Source organism: Glycine soja, chromosome 7, assembly GCF_004193775.1.
Source record: "Glycine soja cultivar W05 chromosome 7, ASM419377v2, whole genome shotgun sequence".
In the NCBI taxonomy this organism is placed as follows: domain Eukaryota; kingdom Viridiplantae; phylum Streptophyta; class Magnoliopsida; order Fabales; family Fabaceae; genus Glycine; species Glycine soja.
Window position 1 is genome coordinate 4,285,861 of NC_041008.1, and position 15,999 is coordinate 4,301,859.

The 15,999-nt window shown below is 35.5% G+C and overlaps 1 protein-coding gene across 1 annotated transcript; it reads right to left on the bottom strand.

Moving 5' to 3' along the window:
- Positions 1-548: 548 nt before the first annotated feature.
- Positions 549-12,412, bottom strand: LOC114418263 (vacuolar protein sorting-associated protein 8 homolog). Its single transcript, XM_028383526.1, has 19 exons — positions 11,030-12,412; positions 9,382-9,693; positions 9,013-9,252; positions 8,779-8,896; positions 8,557-8,714; positions 7,773-8,406; positions 6,645-6,709; positions 6,400-6,501; positions 6,167-6,309; positions 5,428-5,483; positions 4,506-5,170; positions 4,206-4,396; positions 3,770-4,076; positions 3,125-3,412; positions 2,889-2,998; positions 2,335-2,665; positions 1,385-1,801; positions 1,040-1,280; positions 549-962 (listed from the first exon to the last, which is right to left on the bottom strand). Exons 1-19 carry the CDS (start codon positions 12,359-12,361, stop codon positions 937-939), a joined length of 5,736 nt encoding a protein of 1,911 aa, XP_028239327.1. The 5' UTR covers positions 12,362-12,412; the 3' UTR covers positions 549-936.
- Positions 12,413-15,999: the final 3,587 nt, after the last annotated feature.

A 15,999-nucleotide genomic window follows, 5' to 3' on the forward strand; every position in this document is an offset into this window, starting at 1 on the left:
CGCATTTGAGGACATTTTTTGCATGTAAAACTCTGGCTGCCCAACTTTTTTTATTTAATTTTTTTATCATATTTTGCAATAAAAGGGTAAAATATAAACGAAAAATACCGATTCCTCAAAATATTACGGTTTTTCTGTTTATTTTCCGTACCTTCATTTTTTCCCCTTACATCCAATGGCTTAACGCTTTTGGCTTTTGGGATATACACAATACTTGAGTTGGACACAAATTCCAACTACAAGTTGCCCATAATTTTGCCCCATTATATCCTACAATTTTTGTGAAAAATATATATGTCAGTGCTTACAAGATATTATTACGCACAACTTAAGCATTTTAGGACTTTTTTTTTAAAGTAAATCCTAGGCTGAATAATCATCAACCTATGGTACATTCACCCCAAACTATTAAAAGTACATGGTTCGGGAAAGAAAAGGAATGGCTTTTTTTTATAAACGAAAAAAAAAGTCAAAGATGCGGGATAGAAAAGGAAAGGAAAAGAGAGAGAAAAAAAAAAGGCCAAGGTTTGCTCATCGCATGATTCGAATATCTTGAACTCGCTAAAATGGTTTTTTCTATTGTACACGCACAGAACTTAGTGTATAACATACATATACAACAGTCAGTAAAATGTACATGAAGTATAATAAAATACAAAAGAATAACAATTGGTTGAGCTACAGCAAATCTGGTAGCTACACAGCCTACACTGAAGAACTAATGGGGGAAGATATCTATTGTTAATCTGTACATTTGTTAGTGTCTCGTCTCTCTCGCCTACACAGTTCTCTTGTTATTGGAGATATACGGTTGGTCTTGTAATTGAGAAGGGATGGAGGAGAGGTCACGGGTTTGAATCTCCCCAACTAACATTTCTAACAAAACTAACATTTGCCTATAAAAAAAAAGTCCTCGTGTTCTTAAAAAACAGTAAGTCACCGCTTATTGGTCTTCTCCTTGCCTGCAAACAAGTTTGCCTTGTGTCAGAATTAAGCATTACTATAGAGAAGCATAATTTTCTTAAATAAGATTACTCACCAAATATGCTTGATTTTAAAGGAAATCGAATTGATGAACCCTTAACTCTCAGCTCCCGATTTTGCTTGTTTCTACTTTGTTTCTCAATAGCACTGGAACTATTGCTACTTTCGCCAGTCAGAAAGTTTGCCACTTTACTTACCTTTTCATGGTACACAGCAGGTGGGGCAAGCTTCAATGGAGGCAAGTTTTCTATTTGCATAAATCTCCGATTCTTCTGCAAGCTGCTCAAGATCTCGAACTGCAGAAGCAAGATTTAATATAAATGTCTTGAAAGCATGGGGGTATTGGGGCCTTGATGAGAATTAAATAGAAGAGATGATATAGAGGTTTGTTTATATTTACCCGTGATATCTGTTGTTGTCCATACATATTATCTGATAAATCACTGTCATGAGGATGAATGGAACTTCCATGGGGGTATTGAGGCCTTGATGAGAATTTATTGACCAAGCCATTTGCTGCAATGATTGATTTGTTTCTAGACTGCTGGGATTTCTGGTTGGGCATGCATACAGGGCATACAGGGCATCCAGATGAAGATGTTTTGCTCGATCCCTCAATTTCCGAAACTTCACATTGGAGATGAATTGCATGGCCACAGTTGAAAATCCGAATTCCAGAGCTAACAGAGTTCTTTGTAAGAGGGCAATTACAAACACAGCACACGAGACTCCTGGGAGCGTATCCATGGGAGGCCCCTTTTTTGAGTAAACTCATAGTATAAAAAGAATCATCCTCTATTAATGATTTGGCAGCATCCTAAGTGCAGAAGTAGCAATAGAAGAGAATCAAGACAAAACATAAAATCCCTTTAGGATGAAAAAAAATTCAAATTATCTGTTACTGTCTTGGAAGAAGAGACAGTAATTTGTCCAATAATATTTTATATTTTATATTCCATACCAAAGGAAGTTATATTTATGTGTCTAGTTAAGAAAGTTCATTTTGTTCTTTGAAATGCCACAAGTTTACAAATATCTAGAGAAATAACAATGCAGCAAAGAAAAATTAAGGAATTATCATGGTGAATGAGATAAATAAAATGCACAAAGCAAGTTAGTGGCATTCTTCAAACCCATGCAAGATAAAAACTCATGTACCGGTCCAAGGTTAGAACAATACTTTGATTCCTAAAGAATTGCTAACAAATACAACAAGAATATAGAGTAAGAACTTAGCTTGAATGCATCTTGTCACGTTTTTTAAAGCAGTTTTTTAAAGTACGACGATTAATACACTTAGTAAAGCTTGATCAGAGAATCAAATTAAAAATATAAACGAGTTAACCTTACCAGAATTCTTCTTTCAAAGCCATATGTTCCCAGCATTCCCAATATTGTAAGTTTAAAATCACCAAATTCTTGACTACCATTATCAGACAGGAGTTTAGACATGATAGTTGGAAGGTGAACAAAACCGATCATTCCCTCAACAATCTCTTTAATGAACTGGGATAGCAATTTTTTCAAGATATGACCAGTCCAGGACTTTGAAATTTTCCAACTGCTTTTATGGGTGTCTTTGTCCTGTTGTGAATCTGCTGATCCAGCTAGCATTCCAAAATAACTCTTACTTTCATATGCTCTCTCTTCAACATTTGAATCCATCAATGGATCACAAAACCTGAATAACAATCAAAGGAAATAGGGTAGTTACCATAGCAAGCTCCCAAATGTCAGGAACAAAAATTTAGGAAAGCTTGTTCTTCAGACATTTATTTAGTTCATTTGATTATTACAGAGTCATAGTATTATTGTTTTACATGAAAAAACACAGCTATACTTTCTCAAAAATGAAAAAATAAAACACATGAAAGGATGGAAATGTAAATTGATATTAAACTCACGAGTCAAGTAATTTAAACCAATGTGCCTCTGACTCCTCAGGATTTAGACGAGGGGTGTTCCGCTGACACAGACCAATACAGGCACGCAATAAATTGTGGATGTCACTTACCTATTGGATTAGTAACCATTAAAAGTATTAGGTCACCTAGTAAATACAAACATACAAGCACACCAATCAAAGCATAGTTGCATCTTTGGAGGTTCATTAAAATGTTTCGGGAACAGATAAACAAACCTCCTTTGTTTTCAAAACACTGTTGAATACTTCCATATGTGAAGAACCAACTCTGCGATGGTTTAAAACTACAGCTTCCACAGCGGTATCAAGCTCAACAAATTTATCATATAGATCAGAAAGTGTAAGTGAAAGAGCACTACCAACATCACCAACCCTTTCTAATAAGAACGCAGATGCATCTATAATGCCATATTCTTGGCACAGGCGTAAACAATGTTCAACTCGATAGCTATCAAACATTTCCAGAAACTTGAGAACTGAACCACCTTCATACTTGCATAATAACTGCAATATTAAAACATGACAGAAAAAAAAACTAAGTTCCTGCTACAATTACAGCAACATATTCCCTCAATAAAAAACAATTTAGACAAACTTGAAATGATAAAGATGGCTAAATAAATAAATGAGAAATGATGTCTGTATCTCCAGCCCCATTCCTCAAGAGACATTAAGTTTTAAAGAGATAGAAAGCAGTAACCACTAACCACACAATTTGGTGCATGAGACATCCCAAAAAGAACAAAGAACACATAGCAACACTATGCCTTAATAGTTAGTTCTAGATGGCAAAAACAACAACTTAAAAAAATCAAATTATTCTTTCTTTGTCCTTACAAAGGCATTGGTACAAAAACTCACCTCAAGGTAAAGCTCAATAAGATCATCAGGAACTCGAATAGGATTTTCACGCATGTACTTGGGGAAATTAGATATATTCTCTAAGTAATCTCTGACTCCTTGTGGGTGATCCTTAACCTGCCTTCCATTAAGGGGATCCATAGTACCATCTTTTCTCAAATTAGACAGGTCTAGGGTGCCAAATAAATGAAGCTCAATGAGTGTCTTTAAATAAAGGAAAAGACTTCTTGGATGACAGTGAAGATCAGTTATGATACGGGAACTTTCATTGCTAAAATGACTGATAACCATATGGAATGCGCCCTCCCTACAAGCAATCAAATAGAGTAAATGTAAATTAATATTATTGGTTAAATATATTGAAATATAGAAATCATAAATGCTGAATAACCTTCCAAAAGAATCCAACTTGAGTAAAGATAATAAGGAGGATTACCTGCTTAGTTCAACCAACTCAGGAATTCGAAATATGACTGCTGACCGAAAAGCTGCATGATCATTGTCAGTCAACTGTGAGAATGCTCTGTTAATAAAGGAGAAAGCATGAACAGGCTCATCTGCATCTTTCATATAACTATCCAATGCCGCCACATATTCATGTCTGATACTATGAATCAATCCGCAAACCTAAAACCAAACAAAAGAGCTGGTAAGATTACTCAATTAGACAAAAAGTCAATATTTGGTACCACTATGCTTCTGAAGACACTATCACCAAAAATGGTCAATGTACTACCTGATGATATTTTGCTCTCTCGCATAGATCTAGCACAAATGATGCATCCCAGTCTGATTCAGGAAGTATTTCCAAAAGTGCAAGCACTTGCTTCTCTCTATTTTTTGGAGATGATCCTTGAACAGAAACATTAGTTGAAAACTGACTATCTGATGTCAAATATTCCAATATTTGACAAAGCACACCCTTTGAAATCTTAGCCCTTTGGAGAGCAACATAATATGCAATGAACTCAAACAAATAACCTATGTCCTTGGAAGGACAATCTTTTATCAACCCATCATCACCACTACTAGAGGTTTTATCTGTGGGAACAATATTCATATCAATTATTTGAATGAGAGCATCAACTGTGTTCTGAACCAAAGCATTTTGAGTTTTGTTAACATTATCATTTTCCTTTTTTGCTTCCGCTATAGGTTTATTGGCTGAATCTGGTGAAGATGAGCTGGCATTTGAAATTCCATCTTCCATGAAAGCACATCTGAGGACATCTAATGTAGCTTCAGTGTCTAACTTTAAGAGAAGATAAAGATTCAGGTGTGGTCGTCTGTACACAAAGTCTGAAACTGTCTGTGATTTCGCAGTACAGGAGTCCTTTAACAAAAACTCTACAAGTTCTCTTCTAAGAGATGGTAAACGTGTGGGAGGAATACTTCCACGGCCTACAATTTTATGCAACAGAATAACAGATGAATCATCATTTATGTAGTATTATTGGAATATTTTTAAAGCAGAAAACAAATATAAATAAATAAAGAGATTAAAGGGAGTTATAAGGTTGGCTTGGTGGTTGAAGGGAGAAGGGAGGAGGAAGAGGTCGTGGGTTCAAATCCCTCCCACTAACAAATTAATATCTAACATTGGTCTTTCAAAAAAAAAAAAAAATATAGAGATATTAAAGATCAGGGGAAAATATTACCTGGTGGAAAGGGAAGACCTGTAAAGCAGTACTTGAGATAAACCAGCATTCGATACCTGTTAAAAGAAGAGACAAGGAGAAAAATACATATTTAGACACTTTTAATGAACTTAGAAAAAACTAACAATTTTCACTTTGAAGAAATTTAATGAATAAACTGTTTGCTGTCCGTTTTCTTGTACACATTAGAGAGAGCCATTGAGTAATTGTAATCAATTCAATTTTCTAATTAAAATAAATGTCTAAAAATTGTTTATGAAGGCTTCAAGAAAGATCAGAACTGGAGCCAAATAAGGTCAATGGACATAAAGGTTGCATGTAGCTATAAAGTTCATTTGCATTAAAATAAATTTTCAATATGATCTTTCTTTTGTAATTGTAGGCTACCAATGAATTAGAAATAGTCCTCTCCTTTTTTACCTTCCCGTGGGAAGTTGGAATGGGGGGTAATGTTTGAACTAGGAATGTTTTACAGAGATTCCCATCATTATTTAGGTTACTAGCACTGCCACCACCTCAGTTTTTTTTCTAACTATACTCATAGTTACACTGCTCATATTGGCATTCTCTGGTGACTTGGCATATTTTTTTTAACTAAGGAGAATACAAACAAAATCCACAAATTTCACAAAAATCCGCATATTGGCATTCTCCAGTGACTTGGCATTCACAAATAATACAATGGATACAGAGAAAGCAAAATAGGTATACCAGAATAATAAGGAGAACGACAACATACCCAAGCGCAGTAGCACTTTCCTTTTGGCTATTTTGTAAGACAGCAAACAACTCCTCCAGAGGTGCCCTAAAATCATCTAATCCTTTATTGAAGACATACACCAGGGCACTATATAGTCCATGCTCCCGGCATAATCTGACAACCTAAAGAAAGTACCAAAGTAACCATTTGACAGTTGTGCCAATAAAAAAATTCATGGCAAGGAAAAATGTTTCAAAAGATCTAACAAGAACCTGATTAAAATCCAAGGATGATATATCCATGTGAAGTACACATTGCTCAACCCGCTGTAACCACCCTTTGGTGCTATAATACTCTACCAGTTCTTGCATAATCTAGACAAAAATGTGACAAAACATAAAAAGGAAAAAAGATATTGTAAGAACTAACAGTTGAGAATATACATTTAAAAGTAAAAAAGTTAATATTGATAACGTAGTATTCAACTATGCCAAAAAAGCCTGACATGGTCCAATACCTCGGGAGGTAGAGATCCAAGCATGTCCTTCAAAATATAGGGCTCCAGAAGCTCCAAAAATGTTTCTGGAAAAAATTACAAATTATTGGCACTGGTATCCATCTGAAGTTGGAAAAGACTAGATTAATAATGTAAGAGCATCTACACAAACTATTCATCTTTCCTGGTGCAAATAAACTTAATAAATTGATTGTGAAAAATAGCTTTAGTCAGCATCTTTTTAACTAGCGCAGCCATGAACCAGTGAAAAGTAAGAGAATTAAACTATTGGTGACAATGTAATCATTCCAAATGAATCTTCAATCTTCAATTGGTTTTCTTTCCATGATTATTTTTAGGTCTTTGTTTGCTACTGAATGTTTGGCACCTGGGAAGTAAAGTGCCAATAAGAGCATAATCTCAATGTTGAAAAGAAGAGAATGCATTAGCTAAGATCACAAATAAATGCATCAAAGAGAGAAAAGGAGTAACACAGATTGAGCCATTGAGGAATAGATGGTAGAATAGAATCGCGCCTAAAAGATGGTTCAGCCAGGTAAGAAGAAGATTAATAGAAGCCCCATAAGAAAGTTAATCATAAATGGTAGAAGAAAACCAAGAAAAAAACTCTTAAGTGAAACCATTAAAAAGGAATTAGATCTAAATATCCACTTTGAGGACCTGGTCTTCAACAAAACTATTTTTTGCCAACCGATAACAATGAATATATTACTGAGACAAAATTAATTAGCTCATAATAGATTACAATATTCTTTGCATTGCCAGAGGAAGATGATACAGGGCAATGAAGATTTTTGGTTTTTATGTTTTTGAATTCAGAGCATTTGTTTCAATCATGGAGAGAGAGAGAGAGAACAACCAAATATATCATAAGATGTTATGATTACTCTTTTGTTTGGTGAGTACAGAATGAGCTTCTACCAACATTAAATTACAAAGTGGATTAGTTTTTTTCACTGCATCCCCTTCTTTAGAGCTATTCGATGTCAATTTAAAAAATCATTGAGTTATTAGACTAAAATAAGTTGTTAACCAAAAGAAATAATTGAAGCTGGGTGCTGAAAAGGATCAAAACAAGAACTGAAATGAAAAGAGATACTACCGCACAACACCAAGACAATGGGTTACCTCTCTGTTGAACATCCACGAACTTGTTGAAAATTTCATCAAAAAGAATGTCTGTCCGTTTGATATGACAGCAAAATTCAACGGCAACTCCACCAACACGGGCATATTGCTCCTTTATCTCAGAATGCACTGAATTGCTTCTACTATTTGAATCATTGGATTGGTCCAGTTTTCCAATTTGATTGCAGAATGCCACTGAAATATAGGAGAACACTTCATCAACATATGATGTAAGCAACTCCATCAAGAAGGGCATTATGGCTTCATGTACAGCATCCAAGGTTCTAGGAAGGTCAACAACTCCATGAGCATGGCCATCATAAAGAGTCATTCCCATGTTCAAGGCACCCATCCAGTCACCTGCTTTCCGCAAAACAGAAATACGCTCTTTCCAAGGGAGAAGACGAGAAACAAGAAGATGTGTTGGGCCCAGTATATAAATAGAAGCTCCTCTTACAGCAACAGAGTTATGATAAGCTTTCTCAGGATTTCCAAATATATTGATGAAGTGAGTATGATAAGAGACTAGATCATCTCCTCCAATACCATCTACAGAAAAACTTGTTTGGTGAATCACAGTTCCATCCTTGGAAAATAAATACAGTTGTCCACTTGAAGTGAGAACTACCAGCATCTGAGCAAGTAAAATAAATAAATTTAACTAACCTTATAGCTAAGAAGCAAAGAGATACAATAGGGAGTGTAAAAGGAAACAACAGCACACAAACAAAAAGAAGTGCCCAAACTTCTAGCTAATATAGGTAGACAGAAGATGATATAATACCTGATCATCCAACCATGCTAGACCTAAAGCCGCACCGTCAAGAGACCATCTTCCATATACTTTTAATTCTGATTTGACCAACTTTGCAACCAAAACCTTCCGTTCCCAAGCAATTGCAAGCAATGAAACTCTTTCAACAGCTTCTGCAGACATATTTTCTACAAGAGAGCAAGAAATATTTAGAAAGAAGTCAACATCAATTATAACAAAATGAATCCGTACCAGTAGAACTACATATTTGTGTCATGTATTTCCATGCAGTATATGGCATGGAACCCTCCCGAACTCCATCTGGCCTAGAGAGCTGAGCATAAACTTGCAACGTAGGGCTCAGCCGTACCTATGACAAAGATTTAGTATCTTGATAAACAATGCAGAAGAAGTCTAAACACAGATGAAGGAAAAATTACAGCACAAAAGGTACATTGAACCAGCACAGACATCAGATTTTCATACCACCAAAGCAGTTTGATGGGTGACAAATACAACCACACCTTCTTCAACCAAAGAAGGGGCTTCATTGAAGAGTTTCCAACCTGCATCTCCGCCAACAACACCTCCCATCATGCTGCTTATACTGCTGGCTGGGGCTGAGGTGTTTCCCTGGGTATAAGGCGAAGCACTTCCACTGAAGTCATCAAAAAGGAGTGGTGAAGCTGAAAGCACCAAGCCCGTACTTTGCCCATCAAGAAGACACTACAAAATTAACACAAGTTCAACAAAGAAGAAAAATGCGAGATAATCGAATATTAAAATAACTCATGTCCCCTTTATAGCGCAATGCTAGACTCAACCCATTGCACATTAACGAAAAATATTATATACCTGAGTTTTGATGGAGAATCTACTAAACAAAGGAACCACTGAGATGATGTGGAAGAGAACCAGACCCTTACAATCACCAGTAACTGCTTTAAATTGACGAGTATTCTGAGGATCCTGTCCTAGAAACAATGTATGTACTACTGGTGCTGTATGTTCACCACTAATAACTTTTGCCACTACCCCTTTCTGTACATCCCACAGGGTAAGATGGCCATCACCATAACCAGCTAAAAGAAGGTCTCCTTGTTGATTGAAAGACATGGATGTCACTGGAGCATGCAACCGATCACCTTGTATAGCAAGCATCATCATCTAACAAGTAAACAGCATATATTGATAAATGAAGTAACAGCTGATACCAAAACTCAATCAAATAAATGCTTGAAATTATAAAGCATCAACATTACCGATTTGTGTGCATTGGCAAATGGTCATTCAAAGAGCATCTTAATGCTACACCACCAATAGTGTATGCATGCGTGTTGGGGAGGCATGGTTTGTTTATTTATTTATTTGTGAGATAGTTTTATTCTCTCATTTTAATTCTTAATTTTATCATAAATAAAAACAAAAAACTTGTGCATTGCCATATTTTGTTTCTCATTCATTTTGTCAAGCAACTCGGATATTTCAGTCCAATCTGATAGAATCTGCTTTAACATGAAATATAATAGAAAGACTTTGGAAGTTAAAAGATAGCATTAAACATACATTATGGCTGGAAAGCCGACTTAATTGTGGCCACACCTAGCTTGCCTTAATTGTGGCCTCTTTGGTCTGCCTTCATTGTCGCCTCCAGCACCTTCATAGTACTAGGTGTGAGGGGGTATGTTCCTACATCACCTAATGATATGACCTAAGTGGTGCTTAAGGCTCAGTCAGTCCTCACCTTACAAGTCAATTTTGTGGAGTTGAATTAAGCCTACGCCTAAATTTAAGAAAATATCAAAGTCTACCCTATTCATTGTTGGGTCACCAACATGGTCCACACTCCAGGCCCATAGCCCTAAGCATGAGGGGTGTGTTGGAAAGTCACCTTAATTGCAGCCTCTTTCGTCTGCCTTCATTGCAGCCTCCAGCACCTTCATTGTACTAGGCAGTGTTATCAATTGCGGATGGCAGGAAATGGTGGAAAGTCAATAATCCACTATACCATATAATAGATAGTGTTGTGGGCAAACAGCAGAAGTCACATAGCCGTTCAAATGTATGATATATATCGATTATATACGTACAAAAAATTAAGTTACATGCAAATAAAATAAAATGCATAAAATTGGCATAATATTAACTCAAAAGCTTAATTGGCTTGAGACTTGCCAGAGATGACAAGAGGATGCAGGACACATGCTGCAATAGCAGATGGAGTCAAGATTGCAAATCCGAAGAATTCCACAATGCAAAAGCACTATAGCGGCTATTTACCAACAATGGTACTAGGTGCCTAGGTGTGATGGGGTGTATTTAGTCTCACCAGTTCTGTGAGGTTAAATTAAGCCCTAAGCCCAAATTCTAATAGTTACATTAATTTTTATTACTTTCGATATCAAACTAGGCATATATTTGCAGCCAAAGATGTAAATTTCCATAACTCATTGAACTTTGAACTTGAGCTAGATCAAAAAGTTTGATTGAATCAGGCACCAACCTTTCCATCAGAGTTGTCAGCATGGTGAATGGAATATTTACTGGGAAACACAACAATGAGCCCTTTTGACATTCCTACTGCAATGTAATTAGCATGAACTGCCAAGGCTCGGGCGGAACCTTGCTCACGCCTGAATGTTTGGGACGAAATTGCCCTCGTGAACGCATTACCAGCATCAACATCAAAGTATCCCAATGTCGTGGACCCTCTCCGAACGCCCTCAAGCCTCATTGGCTGGGCAGCAGCACCCTCTTCCAAATGCAAACCAGTTGAAGCACGCTTCTTCTCCAGTTCCTCGGCCAATTCAAGTGGCTTCATCGAAGACTCCCGTTTCTTCTCAGCTCTCTTAGCAGCCCTTCTGTTTTCCAATTCCTCAAGCCTCTCTTCCACTAGCTCAGCAACATCACCTAAGGAACTACCCTCATCATCACCACCAACACTCACCTCATTCTTAACATCTTCCATAGAACTAATATCATTACTCACTACTACTTCTTCTTCTGTTTCCACAGCTACACCCGTAGCAGTGATTCTCTCATCATCGCCTTTTCCATCAAACCCACGATCATCATCGTCATCAAACGGTGCAGAACTCATATCCTTCTCATGATCACGGTCAACCTCATCTAAATCCCTCTTTTCCTCACTCACGATAGAAGAATCATTATCATTATCATCATCATCATCAGCATTATTATTATTATTATCAGTGTGCACCTGAATGTCATCACTGCCAGCCTTCAAATCAGTGACAATTTCCGCATCACTCTCAAAACGTTCACCAATAGCAGAAGCACTTTCACTAGACGGAGTCTCGATTTTCGGCGGCACTGGATCGAATTTCTCGCTAGGCTCGCCCAACTCGCCTTTGGAAGAAACATCGACGGTGGCAGCGATCGAACTCGATTCGACAATATTCGCAGCCGCGGATTTCCTACGGGAGATGATCGCCGCCGCGTGCGGCGTAGGAACGGATCGAGACGCCGCCGCCGCCGCGGCGAGCGCCGCGCCGGGCTTGGCATTGGACCTGACGCCGTGCAGGAGAGAGGAGAACGGGCGCGAAACGCGTGCGCGGTCGGAGAATTCAGCGGGTTTGACCCGAGAAAACGAATCGGGTGCGGGTTGGAGTGGTTTTTGTTGGAGTGTGGGGTTTTGAGGGCGGGAATTGTTGGAGAGTGAGTGAGAGGGAGAAGAAGGAGGGGAGGGTGAGGAAGAGGAAGTGTCACAGTCGTTGAGAATATCATCGATGGTGCGGGGAGGAGCGCCGTCGTCGGCGTCGGAGGAGGAGGTAGAGGTCGGAGAGTGAAGGAATGAACGGAGGTCGAGCTCCATGGTGTGTGCTCCACGGTGGTAACGTACCAACTCTCAGTTCCTTTATTATTTTCACATATACAATTTTAAGAAAAACAAATCTTATATAGTTTTAGGTCTTGAATAATTTTAAAAAAAAATAGTTTTATTTAAAAATTTAAAAATAATAATAATAAGTTAATAACTACTTCTATTTTTTTTTTTACGGACTACTTCTATTGTTGTTGTTTGAAATTTTGGAAACTTGTTCTGAAATAATATTTTAAAAACTAAAACATCAAAATAATTTTATGTTTTTCATATATGTTTTCTTTGTTTTTCTGAATTTTTTCTGAATTCACAAGTTAATCATACAATATATGTAAATGTTACTTTTTTTCCGGCATTTCACAGCCGTGATTCTTTCAAAATTTTAGTTGTGTCAACTATTCGATTTTAGACTTGATTGTATATTTTTTATTCTCAAAGTTTCACAAAACTGGTGAACATTTTCTTTTGGTGATAAGGGAAAATGAAACTAAGAGCCCATCAAAGGGGTAAACTTACAACCTATAGCATCAGGCGCAACATGCATGGCTAACAGAGGGATAACATCAACAATGGTAAAGAAAGAAGTCGTTCCATGGCCCAAATTGTCAAGGATCGAAATCAGCACAACTATTTGCTTCCCTATGCACATGGATAATTGAGGTTCTCTATCTAGTCTTGGTTATTCAACATCTCAATTAACTCCTGGATCATAAGCTTCTAACTCTAAGATCTTATAACCCCAGTCCGGATCTTATGGACAACAACCATAGAATCCATTTCGAAAATGACAGTGTGCAGATTTAAGGTTTTCGCTAGTTTGTTACCTAGTTTCAAACCCCAAAGTTCTGCCTAGAAAGAATTGCACATACCTATATTGGAGTGGAAGCACCAAATGACTCTTCCATGCATATCTTTGATTAGCCCACCTCAGGCGGCCTTACTAGAAGAAGCTTTGTATGAACTATTTTACACAAAGTTATGAAATTCGGTTATTATTGACGTGGTTGATGTAATGGATCACTAATCTAACTGATAGATCATTAATTGATTCGGATTAACTTGTTATATGTTAAAAAAATCAAAATTATATATGTATTTATTATATTAAGTATATGATTAATATTATTTGATTAAGAAAAATTCATTCATATTCTAAAATAAAAAATAACAATTGAAGTATTAAAGTTGATAATACAAGTGTACAAATAATAATTTAATAACACAAATACACAAGTTCGGGTTTTTTTTAGTATTTTTTTTACGTGAATCGAGTTTTTAAAATTGATCTGAGTCGTTGGGTTTATCTCAAACCGACTAAGTCTAACCGGGTCATCCCAGACTAAATACATAACCGGTTCAATAACCAAATTGATTCGATTATGTTATCAGGTTCTAATTGGACCGGTTTGATCGAATTTTTAAACTATGATTTTATGGTTTAGGATTCTAAGAGAAGGTTTGTTTGTCAAGGTCTGTTTTGATAAATTTGACTTCAGCAAGCACATGCTGCATTAAGCCAGAGGCCAAGGTTGTTTGGTTTGAAAAAGCCAATTTGTTTCTATCTATCCATAGATGATAAATTTTAAGGCCAAAAAAACTTGGCCATGATCCTTTGGAGGAGGTGATTTCCTTGGTATTCAAGTTCCAAGAGATATCCATTCATGTAAGCAATACTAAAGAATTTTGCTCAAACATTTGGTGGGATGAAATTGGACGTACCAAAGCCGCAGAATATCGTCACAGTCCCGGATGGTGTGCATGGTAGATTTAGAACCCCAATTACATCTAGGACAACTATCACCATTCGTCATATGACCTCGTTTTCTCTGCTCATTTGTAAGATGATGATCGTGCATGAGTTTCCACATGAATAAGCACACTCTTTGTCTCCAAATAAATTTTTTGCCTAAATGTATTTTTTTCTTATAATTTAATTTTTATTTATTTTTTGTCCCTTATAAGTTTATTTTTTAATTTTATTTTTTGTAAATTTATGTTTTTTTTTATTTTCATCCTTATAAGATAATTTATTTATTTTTAGTTCTTATAAATTTGTAATTTTGTAATTTTGGTCCATGTAAACCCAGATTTATGAAGACTATACATAAAAAATTATAATTTTACGATAATCAAATTTAAAAAAAATAAAAACTTATATAAACTAAAAATAAACAAAATATCTTATAGGGACTAAAATCAAAAAAATGTCAACTTACAAGAATGAAAGGTAAAAAAAAAAATTTATAGTAAACAAAAATAAAAAATCACTAACTTACTGTGATAAGAAACATTTTTAAGTGACTAACTTCTCATTTGTGTGGGATGACCTTTTTCATTTTTTCCTTCTCCCTTAACCATCCAACAAATCTTGTATCTTTGACTTTATTTTAATACAATTTTATTTTTCTAAATAAAATAAAAATTAATAAAAAAGGATTTTAACGTGAAATACTATCATTAAAAGACCAACCCATCTTTTTTCCTTTCTTTCTTTTCTTATGTTAAGGTTTTGTAGAAAAAGGTCATCCCGCACAAATCTCCATTGTAAGAGCTTGGTAGAACAATAATTCACACATTTGGGTAATCATTTCTTCAACGGCAAGAACCATGAAGGCCAGAGTTAAATGTCGAAAGTTTCTTTTGCATTGTATTCAAGATTGCACATTGTAAGGAGGAGGTAACAATGTTGTTGGGGACATTAATGCTCTATTGTTGTCTTCTTGGTCGAAAGGAAATCTCGGGCATTATTTTTATGGTTATGGATAAGTGAGTCTAATGAGATCATGATGAGATAACTGTGTATAATTATTATCCCGTATTATTAGCTTGTGATCATATAAATCAATTTATTTAATTTAAATGTAATCTTATAAGTTTTATTTGGAGAATCAATATGTATAGTTTAATCTTATGAGATTTTAGTGTAACTCTCTTATATATATTTATGTCCTAGTAAAGCATAAAATACAAAACAAAATTATGCTGTCATAGAATCATTTAGAATCATATAAAGACAATTGGATGGGAAACTAAACATGTATTTGTTCAATGTTGGAGAAAAAACAATGCAGCCTTTTGAATGGTTTGATGTTAAGGTAAAATTGAAGAATTTGTCGAGGAAGCTTGATGAGGCAAAGAGCCAGAGGATGGAGAAGTGTTGGAAGGTTGTTGTAATTGCATCATAGAGGATTACCATTGTCTTTTTTATTGTGATTTAAAAAATTATTGGCTAATTTATCATTGTAATTTTTCTGAATGTAGAAGAAAATTGCCTTAATTTGTGAAACTTTTAATAATAATAAATGACTAAAAATTACCTTCTTTACACTAAAAATTTATAATTAAACTTTTTATATTCTTTTAATTTGTGAAACTTTTAATAATAATAAATGACTAAAAATTACCTTTTTTACACTAAAAAATTATAATTAAACTTTTTATATTCTTTTATTGAAAACTCCTCACATTATATTTTATTTCTATGGATAAAAAAATCAATAATAATAAAAGAATAAATAACTTTAAATATATTATAAATTTCTTATTAAGATCAACTAAGAATATAAATATTTTTGTAAAAAGTTTGGGGGACCATGACCCCTATGCCTCAACAAGTTTCGCCAAAATCC

Excerpts from the sequence above, each read along its gene's own strand:
- LOC114418263 (XM_028383526.1), bottom strand. The coding sequence starts at position 12,361 with ATGGAGCTCGACCTCCGTTCATTCCTTCACTCTCCGACCTCTACCTCC. Across the intron at positions 8,407-8,556 it reads TAGCATGGTTGGATGATCAG|ATGCTGGTAGTTCTCACTTC; the intron begins GTATTATATCAT and ends TTACTTGCTCAG. Across the intron at positions 6,502-6,644 it reads TTGGATCTCTACCTCCCGAG|ATTATGCAAGAACTGGTAGA; the intron begins GTATTGGACCAT and ends ATTTTTGTCTAG.